The sequence below is a fragment of the Odocoileus virginianus genome, chromosome 33, assembly GCF_023699985.2.
Source record: "Odocoileus virginianus isolate 20LAN1187 ecotype Illinois chromosome 33, Ovbor_1.2, whole genome shotgun sequence".
Lineage (NCBI taxonomy): Eukaryota > Metazoa > Chordata > Mammalia > Artiodactyla > Cervidae > Odocoileus > Odocoileus virginianus.
This window is the reverse complement of record NC_069706.1, coordinates 36,175,940-36,193,147: the sequence shown is the minus strand read 5'-3', so window position 1 is coordinate 36,193,147 and position 17,208 is coordinate 36,175,940. Positions and strand designations below refer to the sequence as shown.

General features: G+C 43.9%; 1 protein-coding gene across 1 annotated transcript in view; it reads right to left on the bottom strand.

Moving 5' to 3' along the window:
- The window catches only part of BAIAP2L1 (BAR/IMD domain containing adaptor protein 2 like 1), a 77,245-nt gene that overhangs the window by 32,725 nt on the left and 27,312 nt on the right, over positions 1-17,208 (bottom strand). Inside the window, exon 3 of the mRNA XM_020900586.2 lies at positions 12,228-12,314. Within this exon, the coding sequence (XP_020756245.1) occupies positions 12,228-12,314 (87 nt within the window). The remainder of the gene's footprint in view (positions 1-12,227; positions 12,315-17,208) is intronic.

Genomic DNA, 17,208 nt, shown 5'->3' with positions numbered 1-17,208 from the left:
ATCATAGAGTCAGAAGGGAGGAGCCTAACACCTTTATCTGATACACTCACATTTCCAAGCTCATCCTGGAGCCTACTTCTCTCATCCTTGCTCGCTGTGGGGGCAGAGGTGGCACATCTGCGGTAGCTGATGCTCCCTCCCCCTCTGGACTGTCCCCGTCACAGACACTACTGGACTACCATCAGGATACCCAGCTTCAGGATCCTCTGAGATGTTACTATAAGCACAGCTGTTCACAGCTCCTTAGCAGGTTTTGACAGAAGGGCTTGTGCCAAGGCCATCTTCTACACTGAGCCAAACGCTGGCTTCCTGGGGCTCCCCCGGCGGCCCAGTGGTTAGGACTCCGAGCTCCGGGTGCAGGTGGCCAGGGCTCCCTCCCTGGTCAGGGGACAAGCTCCCACACGCCACAACTAAGACCCGGGGCAGCCAAATACATAGGGAACACCAAAGGCTGGCTTCCTGGGGCTTCCTTCCACTGGATTTCAGGAACAATATGTGTACATCTTCTGTTGCACACCCAGGCTTCCAGGTTTTAAAAACTACTTTTGTAATTTGTTTTCTGTGTAGAAATCCAACTTCTGTGGGATCTGCTTTAAAGAGTACAAAATTCCAAATTCAAAATTATCAACAGGGTTTTTAAAGATGTCATGAAACTGAGAGGCCTTAAAGCTGAGACTTGAAGTCTATGGGAAACCCTTCACTCACCAGGGAATCAACCAATTGGAATTTAAACCCCAGCTTCACTATTAACTAGCTATGTGAAATTATTTAACCTAAGTTCTCATTTTCTTGTTTATAAAAAGTTGGAACCGATGCCTCCCACCTCCGAGGACTGCTGTGAGAATTCAGTGAGACTTCTGAATTTTGTATTTCCATTAATGTCAACAAAATTCATAAAAGATTTTTTATATTGAGGTATAACTGACATATCCTACTGCATTAGTTTTAGGAGTACAACATGATGATGCAGTGTCTGCATACACTACAGAACGATCACCACGAGAAGTCTAGTTATCCCCTGTTATCATACAGTGCTACCAAAAAGTTTTGTTTACGTGATAAGAAGTTTTACTCTCTTGGCAACTTTCAAATATACATGATGATGTTATTGACTATAGTCATCTTGCTGTACATTACATCCCAATGACTCACTCATTTTACAACTCAAAATGTGTGCTTCAAAATTCATTTACCATGTTATTCATTCTGAGTAGGGTGGGGCCAACTAAAACCCTTCACAGAGGGCTGGGAAATGTGCACAACTAGCCCCTCAAATTATTACAATGTCTATTATATTGTTTTTAGTGTGAATTAGTTAGGGCTGAAGACTTAACAGAAGTGGCATACTTATGTTTTTTGGCAATAGAATACACACAACCTAAATTTACCAATAGTGACATTACGTACACTCACAAGGCCGTGCGACCATCAGTTATCCAGTTCAGAAACGTCTCATCGCCTGAAAGGGAAACCCTGTGCCTATTAAGCAGTCACTTCCCACTGTCCCCTCCCTCAACCCCCAGCAACTACCAATCTGCTTTTTCTTGTAGGGACTTGCTGATTCAAATTTTTGAATGAGTGGAATCTTAAATATGTGGCCTTTTAATCTGGTTTCTGTCACTTAGGATGTTTTCAAGTTCCATCCATGTTTTAGCATGCATCAAGACTTCATTCTTTTTTATGTGTGAGTAACATTCCATAGTGTGGATAAACAGTGTTTTGTTTATTCATCAGCCGCTGGACGTTTGGGCGGTTTCCACCTTGTGCCTGCTGGGAATAATGTGAAGATTCTGTGTGGGCATACGTTTGTCTTGAGTAGACCTTTAAGGGGTGGAGTTGCTGGGTCATAAATTCCTGTTCTGAGGAACTGATAAACTCTTTTCCAATGCAGCTGCTCCATTCACATTCCCCCCACCAAAGCGCAAGAGTTCTTCTTTCTCTACCAACACTTGCTGGTGTCTCTTTAATTACAGCCACTGTTGGGTGTGGGGTGGTACCTCACTGTGGTTATGATGTACAGATCCCTAATGGCTAATGCTGTTAAGCATCTTTTCACGTGCTCCTTGGCATCCTTCTTTTTTTTTTTTTTTTCAATTGAAGGATAGTTGATTTGCACTGGCCTCCTTACTTTTAATAATTCTGTTAAGTCATTCAGACCAGGAAAGAGTACCTGAGGAAGTGCATTTACTTCCAAGTGGCTGAAGACCAGAAACATTCAGAACCCCTCTTGGGCTCACAAGGAACCGACCACGACCCCCACAGCGCCCCCAGTGTGCTTGAGAACAGGTGTCCGGCAGGGTCAGGGCAGGACACACCCACACCGCGATTCTGACCACTTCCGTCTCTGGCACGTCCCTCTCCCTTGACCCCTGTGGTCCTCCCCTCAGCCAGTCACAGCGGCCTGGTGCCTCTGACCAAAGCCACTCTTCTTTGGCGTAAAGTCCCTCTTTCTGCATTAGCACTTTGTGTTTTTGTTCAGTTCAGTCGCTCAGTCGTGTCCGACTCTTTGAGACCCCATGAATCGCAGCACGCCGGGCCTCCCTGTCCATCACAAACTCCCGGAGTTTACTCAAACTCATGCCCATCAAGTCAGTGATGCCATCCAGCCATCTCATCCTCAGTCATCCCCTTCTCCTCCTGCCCCCAATCCCTCCCAGCATCAGGGTCTTTTCCAACAAGTCAACTCTTCGCGTGAGGTGTCCAGAGTATTGGAGTTTCAGCTTCAGCATCAGTCCTTCCAAAGAACACCCAGGACTGATCTCCTTTAGGATGGACCGGTTGGATCTCCTTGCAGTCCAAGGGACTCTCAAGAGTCTTCTCCAACACCACAGTCCAAAAGCATCAATTTTTCAGCGCTCAGCTTTCTTAACAGTCCAACTCTCACATCCATACATGACCACTGGAAAAACCATAGCCTTGACTAGATGGACCTCTTTGTTGGCAAAGCAATGTCTCTGCTTTTTAATATGCTATCTAGGTTGGTCATAACTTTCCTTCCAAGGAGTAAGCGTCTTTTAATTTCATGGCTGCAGTCACCATCTGCAGTGATTTTTGGAGCCCCAAAAAATAAAGTCTGACACTGTTTCCACTGTCTCCCCATCTATTTCCCATGAGGTGATGGGACCAGAAGCCACGATCTTAGTTTTCTGAATGTTAAGCTTTAAGCCAACGTTTTCACTCTCCTCTTTCACTTTCATCAAGAGGCTTTTTAGTTCCTCTTCACTTTCTGCCATAAGGGTGGTGTCATCTGCATATCTGAGGTTATTGCTATTTCTCCCGGCAATCTTGATTCCAGCTTGTGCTTCTTCCAGCCCAGCGTTTCTCATGATGTACTCTGCATATAAGTTAAGTAAGCAGGGCTGCCTCCTAGTTTCAGGCCCAGCATAGCACCATGCATAGAGTAAGACACCTGCGAGGGGCTGGGAGAGGGCGCAGGCGGCTCTTGTGTAAGGGACGAGGTCGTCACGGGCCCGCCCCACCTCACGGAGACAGGACAATGGCGGTGGCCCCCCTGACCGGCTGCTCTTCGGCAGCATTTCCTTCTCCAGGGGATCTTTCTGATTCAGGGATTGAACCCGCATCTCCTGCATTGCAGGTGGATTCTTTACTGCTGAGTCACCGGGGAAGCCCTTTCATACCTGTGAAAAGTGAAAGTGAAGTCGCTCAGTTGTGTCCAACTCTTTGAGACCCCGTGGACTGTAGCCCACCAGGCTCTTCTGTCCATGGGATTTTCCAGGTAAGAATACTGGAGTGGGCAGCCATTTCCTTCTCCCGAGGATCTTCCCGACCCAGGGATCAAACCTGGGTCTCCCACATTGCAGGCAGACGCTTTACCCTCTGAGCCACCAGGGGAGTTTCATACCTGTAGTTCTTCCTAATTATGATACATCACTGCACATACGGTTACTTCAAAGCTGGGAGAAGGAATACTTTTCTTATAATCTCTCTGTAGAGAGGTACAATTTACAATACAGAACACCTTCTCACAGTTTTAGGAATTTATATATACTTATATCAATATGACTGGGGGCTTCCCAGGTGGCTCAGCGTAAAGACCCCACTTGCGATACAGGAGACGCAGGTTCAATCCCTGGGTTGGGAAGATCCCCTGGAGAAGGGCATGGCATCCCACTCCAGTATTCTTGCCTGGAAAATCCCATGGACAGAGAAGCCTGGTGGGCTACAGTCCACCAGGTCACAAAGAGTTGGACAGAACTGCAGCGACTGAGCAAGCATGCACGCATACCAATATGCCTAGATGGTATATGGACTCCATGTATGTGTTTATGTAGATGTTATAAACTGTACATTCATAATTTGTAAGCCTATCTTTCTCCATAGTTAGACCTTTTTTTGCTCCAAAAGAGGTGCAATTGCCACTTGAAAATTGAAATGGTAAATAATTTACAAAGTTGGAATAAATGGTCATGGATTTTTCTGGGCTCCAAAATCACTGCAGATGGTGATTGCAGCAATGAAATTAAAAGATGCTTACTCCTTGGAAGGAAAGTTATGACCATCCTAGACAGCATATTAAAAAGCAGAGACATTACTTTGCCAACAAAGGTCCATCTAGTCAAGGCTATGGGTTTTCCAGTGGTCATGTATAGATGTGAGAGTTGGACTAAAAAGAAAGCTGAGCGCCAAAGAATTGATGCTTTTGAACTGTGGTGTTGGAGAAGACTCTTGAGAGTCCCTTGGACTGCAAGGAGATCCAACCAGTCCGTCCTAAAGGAGATTAGTCCTGAGTGTTCACTGGAAGGACTTAAGTTTAAGCTCAAACTCTAATACTTTGGCCACCTGATGTGAAGAGCTGACTCACTGGAAAAGACCCTGATGCTGGGAAAGATTGAGGGCAGGAGAAGGGGATGACAGAGGATGAGACGGTTGGGTGGCATCACACTGACTCGATGGACATGGATTTGGGTGGACTCCGGGAGTTTGTGATGGACAGGGAGGCCTGGAGTGCTGCGGTTCATGGGGTCGCAGAGTCGGACACGACTGAGCGACTGAACTGAACTGAATAAATGTTTCTAATATGATTTACAAAGCCTTGATTATATCTGATGAAAACACAAAATACAGACTCCTACATGAAGAATCAGTTTCAGATTGTATAATGCTTTACTATTTTACACAACCTTTTATCTGAACTATAATGGACAGGATGATCTGACACCATAAAATTAATCACATCAGAAAAAGCTCATCTTTTCCATATGTAGAAAATTAAATCAGCATAATAGGCTGCACCGCTGGCAGACTTCCTGGGCTCCAATTAACCTGCCATTAACCAGATGAGTGACTTTGGCAAGTTATCTAACTCTCTTCGAATACCAGTATCCTCACCTGTAAAAGGAAAATAATAATAGCACCTGCTTTAGAGAATTATCATGGTGAGCAAAGGTGTTCATATGCATTTGGCAGGCACAAAGTTAAACAAATAAAATAAATTCCTTATTAACTCTTTCCTATTTTTGTGGGAAGGAGTTTAAAATCTTTAAAGTGAGCCTTACCCGCAACTAAAAGATAAATGGTTTTGATCAATAACAACTGCTTTGGCTCAACTTAGCTTTCTCATTGTCTCTAGTATTAACTCTATTTTACCTAAATTTTAGGAATCTGTTTAAGATACTTCTCTGAAGAAATAACATTTCTTTCTTTCTTTCTTTCTTTTTTTTTTAGAAATAACATTTCTTTAAAAATATTTCAGTTTTTTTTTTTTTCCTCCTGCCCTTATTTTTAAGACCCAAGACTGTCAGTTTGGATTTTGAGTGTCAACAAGACAAAAGTGTAAAGAACATTTTTTAAAGCTGTATCTCAATAACAATTGAGGTTATTGTCTAGGTTCCCTGATGCTGAAGAGATAAAATCTTCTGTTTTGCACTCAATTTAGGAAATTGGCCTAAACAATTTAATAGATGTTTCAAAATAATGTAATAGCTGGCTGAATTGGGAAAAAGTAACATAGTCTAAATAGATGTAATGTTGAGGTCCTTACATCTCACAGGAAATCTGTCAGCTCCCCAAAGCAGAGTCCCCTGTTATTCCTTGAGGAATAAATGAGAACAAGCTTTATTTTTCTATGGTTTAAAGATGAAAAAACTGATTCAAAGTTTCTTTTGAATATTTTGCCAAAATATTTTCCCCTGACCATTTCTGTTTTCCCTTTCCAACGTTTTCCATATTTTCTAAGTTTTAAAAAATAAACGTGATTTGATTTAAGGACAAAACTAGAAGTTTTAGACAAACTTCAGTTTCCTCTTTTAAACAAGCACTGTTCCTAGAGTGGAACTGTGTACCTGTGATAAAGATTTATGTGCACAGTTTCAGGTACACACCCTGACAACCTGAGTCACATGAACATTATTCATATGACTTACTCTTTGATAAACACAGTGGATTAAAATATTTTACCTGCCAAATCCTGACTGCAGAGCTCTGAGCTTTGGCTTTGCATTTGTTTGTTCGTTCCTCCTTCCCGACAGGGCAAGGCGGTCTCGCCGCTGAGCTGTCTGCCCGCTGTGGTTATATATTGGGACGGTGCTGGGATGTGTGTTAAACCCAAGCACTTAGTAACAGTCTGTAGGAACAATCCCAGAAAGTGCAGTCCTAAACCCAGGTGGTTAAGGAGCTGCTTTCTTTGGAGAGGAGGATATCAAACCCCTCACATGGTCACTTGGTGTTGACTTAAGCAATGGGATGACCCTACAGGCCTTCCACTGTCAGATAGGGCCTGCCAGGGGCCAGGTCACAAACAGTTCAGGTCTCAGAGGCTGAACTCCTCTGCACCCTGATAGGAGCTGCAGACAACCATGAACAAGTGGGCACGGCCGGGTCCCACTAAGATGTCAGTTACCAATCGGTGCTGGCCAGCCCCTTGGCTCTACTTTGCTCAGTTAAGGTACAACTGATAAAAGGTGAAGCTTCAGTAAACTGAATTTAAAGGCAATTTCAAAATATATGCTAATTCTTATTGGAATCTTCAAGTGATAGCATTTAGCGCAAAAATGATTAAAATTTGGCATTTCTCTTGAATCATTAAAATATTTTTCTATTAGTGTAAATTAGAGTTGAGAAAAAGTAATGACACATTTTCTCAATATTTTCTGAAATAGGAGAACAGACTTTATTCATAAAGGACCTTTAAGTTTCAAGAGAAAACCATCAGGAATGACTTCCTTGGGAGAAGGATATATAACTGACCTATAGAAAATTAAAATCTGCTGTTTTTTCTTAAGTTATAGACAATTAGAATAGCTTGTACATTTTAGATATTTAAAGTATTTTCTATAAAGTCTGAGCCACTTCCCCACAAAATTGGCAGAATACCTTTGTATGAATATGATAGAAAATAAAGGAGTATTTCTATTGCTTTAAAGTTCTATTTAAAAGTTCTATTTCTATTGCTTTAAGTTCTAAATATTTTATATGAGTTTTATCAAATGGCAAGTCCTATTATATCAACTTTTTATTTTCTAAGAAGTAAACATAATTTAAATCAGAGAAGCTCCACTATTACTTGGCATTGCTACTTTTCATTTCTTGGTGACTTTCAATGACAAAACTTTTATACCTCCATAGGTGACCCCAACATGCAAGAGAACAACGAGATGACAAAAAAACCCTTACAGAAAGACTCTCTCATGAATGAAAATCAAGAGGCACTACAAAGCATCAGCAGAATTAGACCGTCAAGAACCCCAAACTACATAGATAATAAAAAGGATCAAAACAGAAAACAAAACGTTTTTTAAAAAGTTAATTGGCAAATGCAATAACTAAAAGACAAATAACCCAATTAAAAATGGGCAAAGATCTGAACAGACATTTCTCCAAAGATATGTAATGGCCAGTAAGAATGTGAAAAGATGCTTGATGTCATTAGCCACTAAGGAAATGTGAATCAAAATCCAAATGAGGTAGTATTTCATACTTCCTAGGATGGCTACAATAAACAAACAAACAAAAAGACAATAACAAGTGTTGGCAAAGATGTAGAGAAACTGGGCCCCTCATACACTGTTGGTGGAACGTGTGTGCTCAGGTGCTTGGTCATGTCCGACTCCGTGGCCCCAGAGACTGAAGTTCTCCAGGCTCCTTCTGTTCATGGAATTTTCCAGGCAAGAACACTGTAGTGGGTTGCTATTTCCTACTCCAGTGGATCTTCCTGACCCAGGGATTGAACCCCTATCTATCGTGTCTCCTGCATTAGCAGGCAGATTCTTTACCACTAGCGCTATCTGGGAAGTCTGGTGCAATGTATAATGGTGCATTCCATTTGAAAAACGGTCTGGCAGTTCCTCAAAGGGTTATATTTAGAGTTACGACATGAACCAGCAATTCCACTCCTAACTGTATACCCAAGAGATGGAAAAATGTTGGTAAACACAAAATTTGTACACAAATGTTCATAGTAGCAGTATTTTTAGTAGCTAAGAGGTAGAAGAAACCCAAATGTCCATCAACTGATAAAATTAAATGTGGTAGATCTATACAATATCCCATTTATATGAAATGTTTAGCAAAACCATACCTATAATAGACAAAATATATTAATGGTTAAATATGGCTGGAGTTGGGGGTGAATGGGAAGTGACTACTAATGGGCATGGGATTTCATTTTGGAGTGAGAAAAATATTCTGCAGTTGACTCTGAGGATAATTTAAAACTTTGTGAATATACTAAAAATCATTAAACTATATTACTTTAATGGGTGAACTGTAGTATGTATTAATTAGATCTCAATAAAGTAATTATAAAAATATGATAAAATTAATTTGGATAGTAATAAGAATGAAATTGAAAACTCAACAGAATTGACTAGAAAAAATTTAAATGCCATATACAGTAGGCCTTTTAAAAACACCATAAATATCTAAAAATGCATGTATAAAAATGTGTAAGACTTCTATGAAAAAAACTACAAAACAGTGCTAACAGAAATTTTAAAAGTTCCAAGTCAATTTTCCATTTCCTTATACATTTATAACTGACAGTTTTTAGTGTTTTTGACATTTTTTTTTTTTGACAAACATTTTTAAAGGTCACAGGACAATCATAATTTCTCCCACTGATTAAGATGGCTTTGCATAGTTTTAACTTCTATGGCTATCTTTGTGGTCTTGCCTATACTTAAAATTAATGAGTTAAATGTATTATTTCAGAAATTAGAAAAGAACGGTAGAGTAATCCCAAAGATGGTACAAGGAAGAAAATAAGGGTAAGAGTAGAGATTAATGAAATAGAAAATGGAAGATTCAATAGAGAGAATTGAAAAAAATCTGTTCATATTCATGAACTGAATTGATTATCAAGGATAATCAAGGCAAAATGTGTATTCTTATGAACACATCACCCACTTTATGGAAGAGAACAAAGTCAATGAAAACAATTGGCACTGATTTTTGAGTTCTCAAACATTTGTGAACGTATGAAGAGGCATCTTTCTGGTCTAGGAGACTCTAGAACGCACTCTCTCCTTCCATCTCCCAGCCACCCAGAATGTGTCGGCGTCCGCTCCCTCGGTCCTGCCCCCACTCACGAGGTGGCGTGTGGCCCGCGGCGGTGCAGGCTGACAGCAGCGCTGTAGCAACGCGAGCTTCACTGAGCCCGTCTCAGGCGACGGGCAGCCTCAGGGGAGAGTAAGATCGGGCCGGCCTCCCCGGCCTGGCCACAGGCTCGTTCCTGGGCGGCACCTAGGCTGCCGACCACCCTCGCCCAGAGGTCACGACCTCCACAGCCCTCACTGCCTTGCCTGGCGGCAGTGCACGTGGCTGCCCACGGAGGTTCTCTCACTCCCTGTGTGGAAGCCGTGACCGCCAGGTTGAGTCTTACAGTCTACCAGGCTCCCCGAGGAAACGCGGGCTGAGCGCCCGCCCTGCAGCCCTGGGAGGTAACGTCCACTGACGGGACTTCCGAGGATGAGACGAGGCAACGCACGGAGGACCCAGCTCACAGCATGCATTTACCAAGACCTGAGTTTCTAAGCACAGCAGTCCAAAGGTCAAGCAACAGGAGTAAGAAGACAAACGCTGTGTCTGTAAGACTTCTGGTATTTCCATCTTCCTCGACCCCATGACACCTGGTGTTCCTGGTGGGACCCTAGACCACTGAGCTCGAAACAGCACACGTGCCGCCCCTCCGCAGGCTTTGGCTGCTTTGACACCACCGATTCCTGGGCACCTCCTTCTGGAAAAGGCCCCACCGCGCGGTTTCCGTTTTCTTCCTCTTCAGCGGCCTGACCGGCTGCCTCTTCCCTTTCCCTTGGCCTCAGGGAAGCACAGTGAAGTGCGGAGGTGAGGAGCCCGGGCACACACTGCCTCTCCGGGTCTTCATGCCAATACCACAAGGTCAGAAACCAGACAAGAACACCTTCTTGAAAAACAAGACAGACAACACAATCTACTTTAGGTCTTTCTCTTTTTCCTATGAATTGTCCTTTGCTCTTCCATACAGGAATTTAAATAGAAACAGGGTAATATTTGAGTCTAAACTTTAACAAGATAAACTAAGTGAATCAAAAGTAGAACATGTCAGGCCTCTAAAAGTACCTCCAACAAGGACAGAACTTTCTCGTGGAATGGCTGTGAGGAGAAAATTAAGTATATGACACAGTGAATATAAGTGAAAAGGACAACTTGGAACAAAAATGAAACACAGCAAGTAATTTCCATCCCCTCTGAATGAAACACATAGGCTGGAAAGCTTTCATCATTGAAGCTGAAGTTTTAAGACTATGTTTGTAACAACACGGTTGCTGTGGAAACAGTTGATTCAACAGTATGAACTCACAGCTGAATCAAGTAAGGTGTGGAACAGAAGTCTTATTCAAACAGTGGCAAGAACCATAAAACATTAAAAAGGCACATTGAATGACGGTGAGTCAAAGCACCATATGTTTTAACCTAAGGGTCAGGCATTTTTTTGCCCAATGCCTGACATAAATAGGATGCTTCTTTTTAATTAAGTTCTATTTTTGGCCCCCTGTAATCAGTCCAATCATCCCTCAAACATCCTAAGTTTTACTGCTTCTGTCTACATAACAGCATGTAATTTTTTTTTAACACTGTGTACTTTATTAAATTCATCCACTTTGGATGGAGTTACTAGAATTCAGATCTTGCCGGAGCATGCAGAAGTTATGGCACCAACAGAAGACAACTCAGGGTTTTGAAAATTTTCTGCATGTAACCGATTCTATTACATATCACAGTGCTGATTTATTCATCATTCAGCATCACTTCAGGCTTAGCTTTTGGCTACAGTTTCAAGACTATGAACTCTTTAAGTAGGAAAGTTGTCAGAGAATGTTAACAAGGGCCCAGAGCCACTGCCTTACCCAGCAGCCCAGCCTCCAACCCCAGAACCGTCACCACACCTTGAACTTGTTCCGTGGTTTTTATGGGTCAGTTAAGAGTTTTCCAAGCAATCTTGGAAAAACACCGTATCTAAAAAACCCTCAAGACACTCAGCACAGAAACGGCGTGCATTATGTGAACCTTAAACACATGCTCCTCTGCCCCTCCTCTGCCTCCAGGTCCACTCTTTAACTGGAGAGGGACGCACTTGTCTTTAAAAAGAAAGAACACACAGTGTTCCAATCCTTTCCAAATTCTGACACACACTGTGAAGTCTGAAATGTTACCCTTTATCAAGTAAGATGTGTTCAACAAATTTTTTAAATGATGCTTCTGTGTGAGGCTCTGGAGATGGCAGTGAGCGGGCTCTGTACGGAGAAGCCTCGGCGTGCCCGGGTGTGGCTGCCCGCACCCTCCGCGAGTGCACAGGGGATCCATTCATACCAGCAAAACCGGAAAAATCACAACTGAGGGTGACTGGGGAAGTAGTGACGGCCAAGAGCAGAGCGTAAAGGAGCCGGACTCTGCGGGGTGACTCACAGGAAACGCTCAGCCAGCGGCGGGAGGCCCGGGGCTCACCCCTCCAGTTAGGAATCTAGGTCAAGGCTCCCGGGCTTCACGCTTCAAGGGGGACCTGGGCCCCAAACCTCAGGGGCAGAAGCTCAGCTCCCAGTGGCCTGCCCTCCTCTAAGCGCCCACCGCGGACAGACTGCAGGGAGGCCATCGCCACAGAGGTGAAGGACCCGAGGCCCCCTTTCTACTCTGGATTTGTGCCACTTCCCTGAGTGCTCTTCTCAGGGTGCGCGGGACAGCAGCCCAGGAACCGCGGCTCAGTTAGGTGTACAGGTGACGGATGGTCAGCTCACCCAGCTCTGTCGACACGGGGGACCCGGTGGCAATCTCCCCAATCTTGGCCACTCCATCGTAGTAGGCTCTTCCTGCCAGGATCATAGCTGGAGAGGGAAGGTGATACACAGAACCGTCACACACAGAAAGGAGGAAGCAATACAGGTTTCCTTCCAAACATCTGAGTCCCTTGTGGCCAAGGCGAGTGTGGCTGAGAGGGCAGCGGTGGTGCTCGAGAGCTGTGCTGGAGTGGAGGTCCCCGCCGCCAGACAGCACCCAGGGCATCCGTGCCTCTGACCAGCCCTGGGAACCTTCAGCCGCAGGGGCTGGAGGTCCAGAGGAGCTGCTCGTGACGCCAGTCCCAGAGCGGCTGCGTTCCTAACCCAGGATCATGGCTGGAACAAGTCCACTCCAGCCAGGCTGGTTACTTAACAGCAACACAGGCCTGCAAGCTGTTAGCTGGAGGGGCTTGTGTGGGGTGGCCTAGGCACCCGGGCCTTTGTCGGCATTTTTACTTTTTTCTGTTGAAACAGATAATCTAAGGCACAAGCAACTACCATGCTGTTGCCAGGAGAAAAGTGTATGAAATCTGAAATACATTATCATTTCAAAAAACAACACAATTACCTGAAAAATAACTGAATGCTTTGCTTTTCTTTCCCCTCCTTTTTGGCAGAGACAGGAAAACTTATTGCTATACAAGCTGGATCCTAATTATCTTAAAAATCACATTTCTCCTTTAAAACAGATTCTGAAAACTACATTATAAGGTATAGAAATCTGCTTTTGATTTGGTTTATTTTTTCTTTCCTTTTTTTGGGGGGTGGGGTGGGCGGTGGTTGGAGAGCGTGTCAGAAGCAAGACAAATCTAGGTTTGAATTCCACTGTTACTTCCAACTAACTAACATGACCTTGTTGGGCAAGTTAGTTTCTTTTCTGAAACAAAAGATGTCAATCTAAAAATGCCCTAATAGTATGTGTATTGGACAAACTAGTCAAAGCTGCTAATACCAATTCCTTCTTTTACTTTACAGCAGGCTGGGTTTCAGGAGACTGACAGTATGCAGTAAGCAAGACTTTCAATAAGACCTAGGCTATTTAGTGTGACTTTGGAGAAAATATTTTATCTTGTTCAAAGGCTGGCTTCTTACACAGACCTCACTTTGCCTGGGAGCCTTGGAGATCACAGGATTTTGGAGATAAAAGAGCCCTAAGCAATCTCCTCTCACTGAGAAAAAAACCTGAGGCCACACCAGCCACTCTGCCCCATTTTAGAGTGGGTATTGTTTTTCAAAGATGGATTTTAAAAGATATTTCAAGTTGAAAAAAGGTGGAAGAGGTCATAGAATTAATTAATCTATAAGTCTGGTTGAAGATACTGAAAGCCAAAAAAGTAGGAGTTTCATGACAGATGAAACTACTTTTGCAGGTCTTGTAGAGTTAAAAAATTTAAAAAGTTACAGCTTTTACTACATGCACATACACATAAATTTAGAAAATATAATGGTTTACTATAGTATTATTTCATAAGACTGAGGATGGCAGAAAGCAAAGAACTAAAGAGCTCTTGATGAAAGTGAAAGAGGAGAGTGAAAAAGTTGGCTTAAAACTCAACATTCAGAAAACTAAGATCATGGCATCCGGTCCCATCACTTCATGGCAAATAGATGGGGAAACAAAGGAAACAGTGATAGACTTTATTTTGTGGGGCTCCAAAATCACTGCAGATGGTGACTGCAGCCATGAAATTAAAAGTCGCTTGCACCTTGGAAGAAAAGTTATGACCAACTGAGACAGCATATTAAAAAGCTGAGACATTACTTTGCCAACAAAGGCCAGTCTAGTCAAAGCTATGATTTTTCCAGTAGTCATGTGTGGATGTGAGAGTTGGACTATAAAGAAAGCTGAGGGCCGAAGAATTGATGCTTTTGAACTGTGGTGTTGGAGAAGACTCTTGAGAATCCCTTGCACTGCAAGATCAAACCAGTCCATCCTAAAGGAAATCAGTCCTGAATATTCCTTGGAAGGACTGATGCGGAAGTTGAAACTCCAATACTTTGGCCACTTGATGCAAAGAACTGGCTCATTGGAAAACACCCTGATTCTGGGAAAGATTGAAGGCGGGAGAAGGGGATGACAGAGGATGAGATGGTTGGAAGGCATCACCGACTCAATGGACATAAGTTTGAGTAAACTCTGGGAGTTGGTGATGGACAGGGAAGTCTGGAATGCTGCAGTCCATGGGGTCATGGGGAGTTGGACACAACTGAGCAACTGAATTGAACTGAGGATAACCGTAAAGCATAATTATAAAAAAAGAGCACAACAAATAGCATTTAGGTAGACTCTCCAAATCGTTACTTAAGATAATTCATCTACCAGACGGCATTAAGACACAGGGTGCTGATGTTACCACCCTGTTTCATGAAGGAGAGCAGAGGAGAGACATTCTGGGCCAGACCCAAGGTCAGTGGAGAAACAGAGGCAGTGCATGCAACTCCGGCTGGCGTGTTCACTTCCTCGGTGGAAATCACGGTGCTTTTTGACTCTCTGGTCTCAGCTAGCACTGAAAAAGAGGTGACTCCACCTAAAAACAAGGCTTATAGCCAGTAAGCTGTCAAGTTAATATATGTAATATATTTGTGGGAAAATTTAAAATTGTAAGGTACTGATAAGCTGAAAAGCAAATTAGATGGAGAAGGGTAATATAGGATTACACCACACAAACAAAATTTTTGGTCTGCATCCACATATTACATTGAAATTTTTTCAATTTCAACAGTTTCAAATTTTTTCAGTTTTTCAGTTTCACTAACTGTTGACTTATGTTTAAAACTATTAAACCTTCTTAGTCTAGTAAAATATCCTGCTTTTATGATAAAGCTGTATTAATGTAAAAATTATTTATCCTGAAAAAAAGAATAAACTGGTATTTTCATAATTGAGCTCCCTCTTGTAAATATATTAGAAATTTTATACTGGCTACTGTTTTAAGGAATGAAGCTTATTAGTTCTCATTTAGTGGCTGACCAGCTATTTCATCAACCTAAAGTACACACTTCCACCAGAAAAATTTTCCTTAAAATATGATTTCACTAGGTTACAGTTCTGCTCAAAAAGCTTCAGTGGCCTCCCACTGCCCCGGGTGAGCCTGTCCCACTCCGCAGAGTTCATCGTGGAGTTTCACAACTGTGGCCTTCAGTGACTCACACCTCCCAGAACTCCCAGCCGGCGGTGGTGTCTAGGACACGGAGGCGTGGCTTGGTCATGTGACTTGCTTTGGCCAACAGGGTACTAGCAGGCATGACTCCCTGGGGCTTGTACTCTTGGGACTACCAGCCAGGCCTGAGAGAGGAGGTGAGCCCAGCCCTGGCTGCAGCTGATTCTGACTGCAACGCAGAGTCTCGGGCATACAGGCAACTGTACTGCCTTTACAGGGCCATTGGAAATAGTGAACTATTGTCATCTGAAGCCATCAAACTCAGGGGCAGTGTGTTACACGGCAACAGGTAACCGATGCTGCACCCAAATACGCTAATAATGGGACCTCATTCCACCTTAAGTTTTCTGTTCCCCCACGCTCCGCACCATGCGAGTTAGGACCCTGGGTCTTGGCTTGCAGGCTGTCTCTTCTGCCTGGAGCACTAGAAAGCAGCAGCTGCCTGCTGCCACCTGTCATCCCGCTCAGCTCCCGCACGGCCTCCTGCCTGCTCTTCTCCTGACTTCCAGCTCAGACCCCCGTGACTGTGCTGTTTATCAGCAGTGCCTGGTGCCTGACTGCACACGTGGCATCCTTGACTGTACTATGGATTCTTACCAAGGACTTGACACGTTTTATTGAAGTTTCTCAATGGCTTCAGCTAAAAACAGATGGCCTGCAGAAATTCTGGAAACACCTTACGAAGTGCAAAATAGGCCTCAGGAGGTATTAAAGTGATAAGAGGCCTCTGGGGAGAAGTCCTGTTAGCAGGAGGCTAAGCTGTGGGCTGTTCACTGCATCACTTTATAAATCTCTGCCTCAGAAAGGCAGCTCGTGCTAGAAAGGAAAAACAATTGTAGGTCAGACTGCTCTCCTTCATGGTGATGGATAAGGCGAGACTTTGTGTTCTTGTGACTAGGCGATCATCAGGGGAGAAAAAAGTGAAAGTGTTCGTCTCTCAGTCATGTTCAACACTTTGTGACCCCATGGGCTGTAGCCTGCCAGGCTCTTCTGTCCATGGACTTCTCCAGGCAAAAATACCGGAGTGGGTGGCCATTCCCTTCTCTGGGGAATCGATCTACCTGACCCAGGGATCACACTGGGTCTCTAGCAGGTGTGATTCTTTACCTTCTGAGCCACCAGGGGAGGCCCCCACCCCCTCATCCGGGGAGAGTCAGCTTGCAAAGCAAAGCTCCAGCTTGTTAAAAGAGGGCGGGGGCACCCACAGAAGTCATCCACACTGCCGGGGGAGGAAAAGGCCAGGCCTGCTGCACTTCCTGACACTGGACAGTGGCTGAGAGCGCCAAGGCCTGGAGGAAAGCCAACAAGCAGCTTATCGCTGCAGTGACTGCCACTGCAGGGCGCCCGTCATCCAGCGTCCCAAGTCTTGCCAGCGCCTCCCCTCTCCTGGCACATGCCCAGGCTAAGGGTGTGAGGGTGCAGATTTATTTTCAAAACATCACCAGGGAGCAGCTGGAGGTGGGGGTATCGTGACGGACAGAGGCAAGACGGGGAGAAAAACACAGAGCTTGACCTGAAGGCTTCTTCAAATCTCGAACTGTTGGAAACTAAGCTTTCTACTTATGTTACGTGCTGGGCCTAGTGAATCAGGGTAGATGGCAAAACTGGGATCTGAATGTTTGGCGGGTGGGTGACATGTGCTACATATGGAGAATGGTTCTGACCATGTTAGAATTTTCAAGGTGATCCTGATAACACCCACCTTGGGGAGGGGGTTGGGGAGGGGAATGCACGTGAAGGTGCATATCATCATCCTCAAATGAAATCTGTTCAAAGCAGCA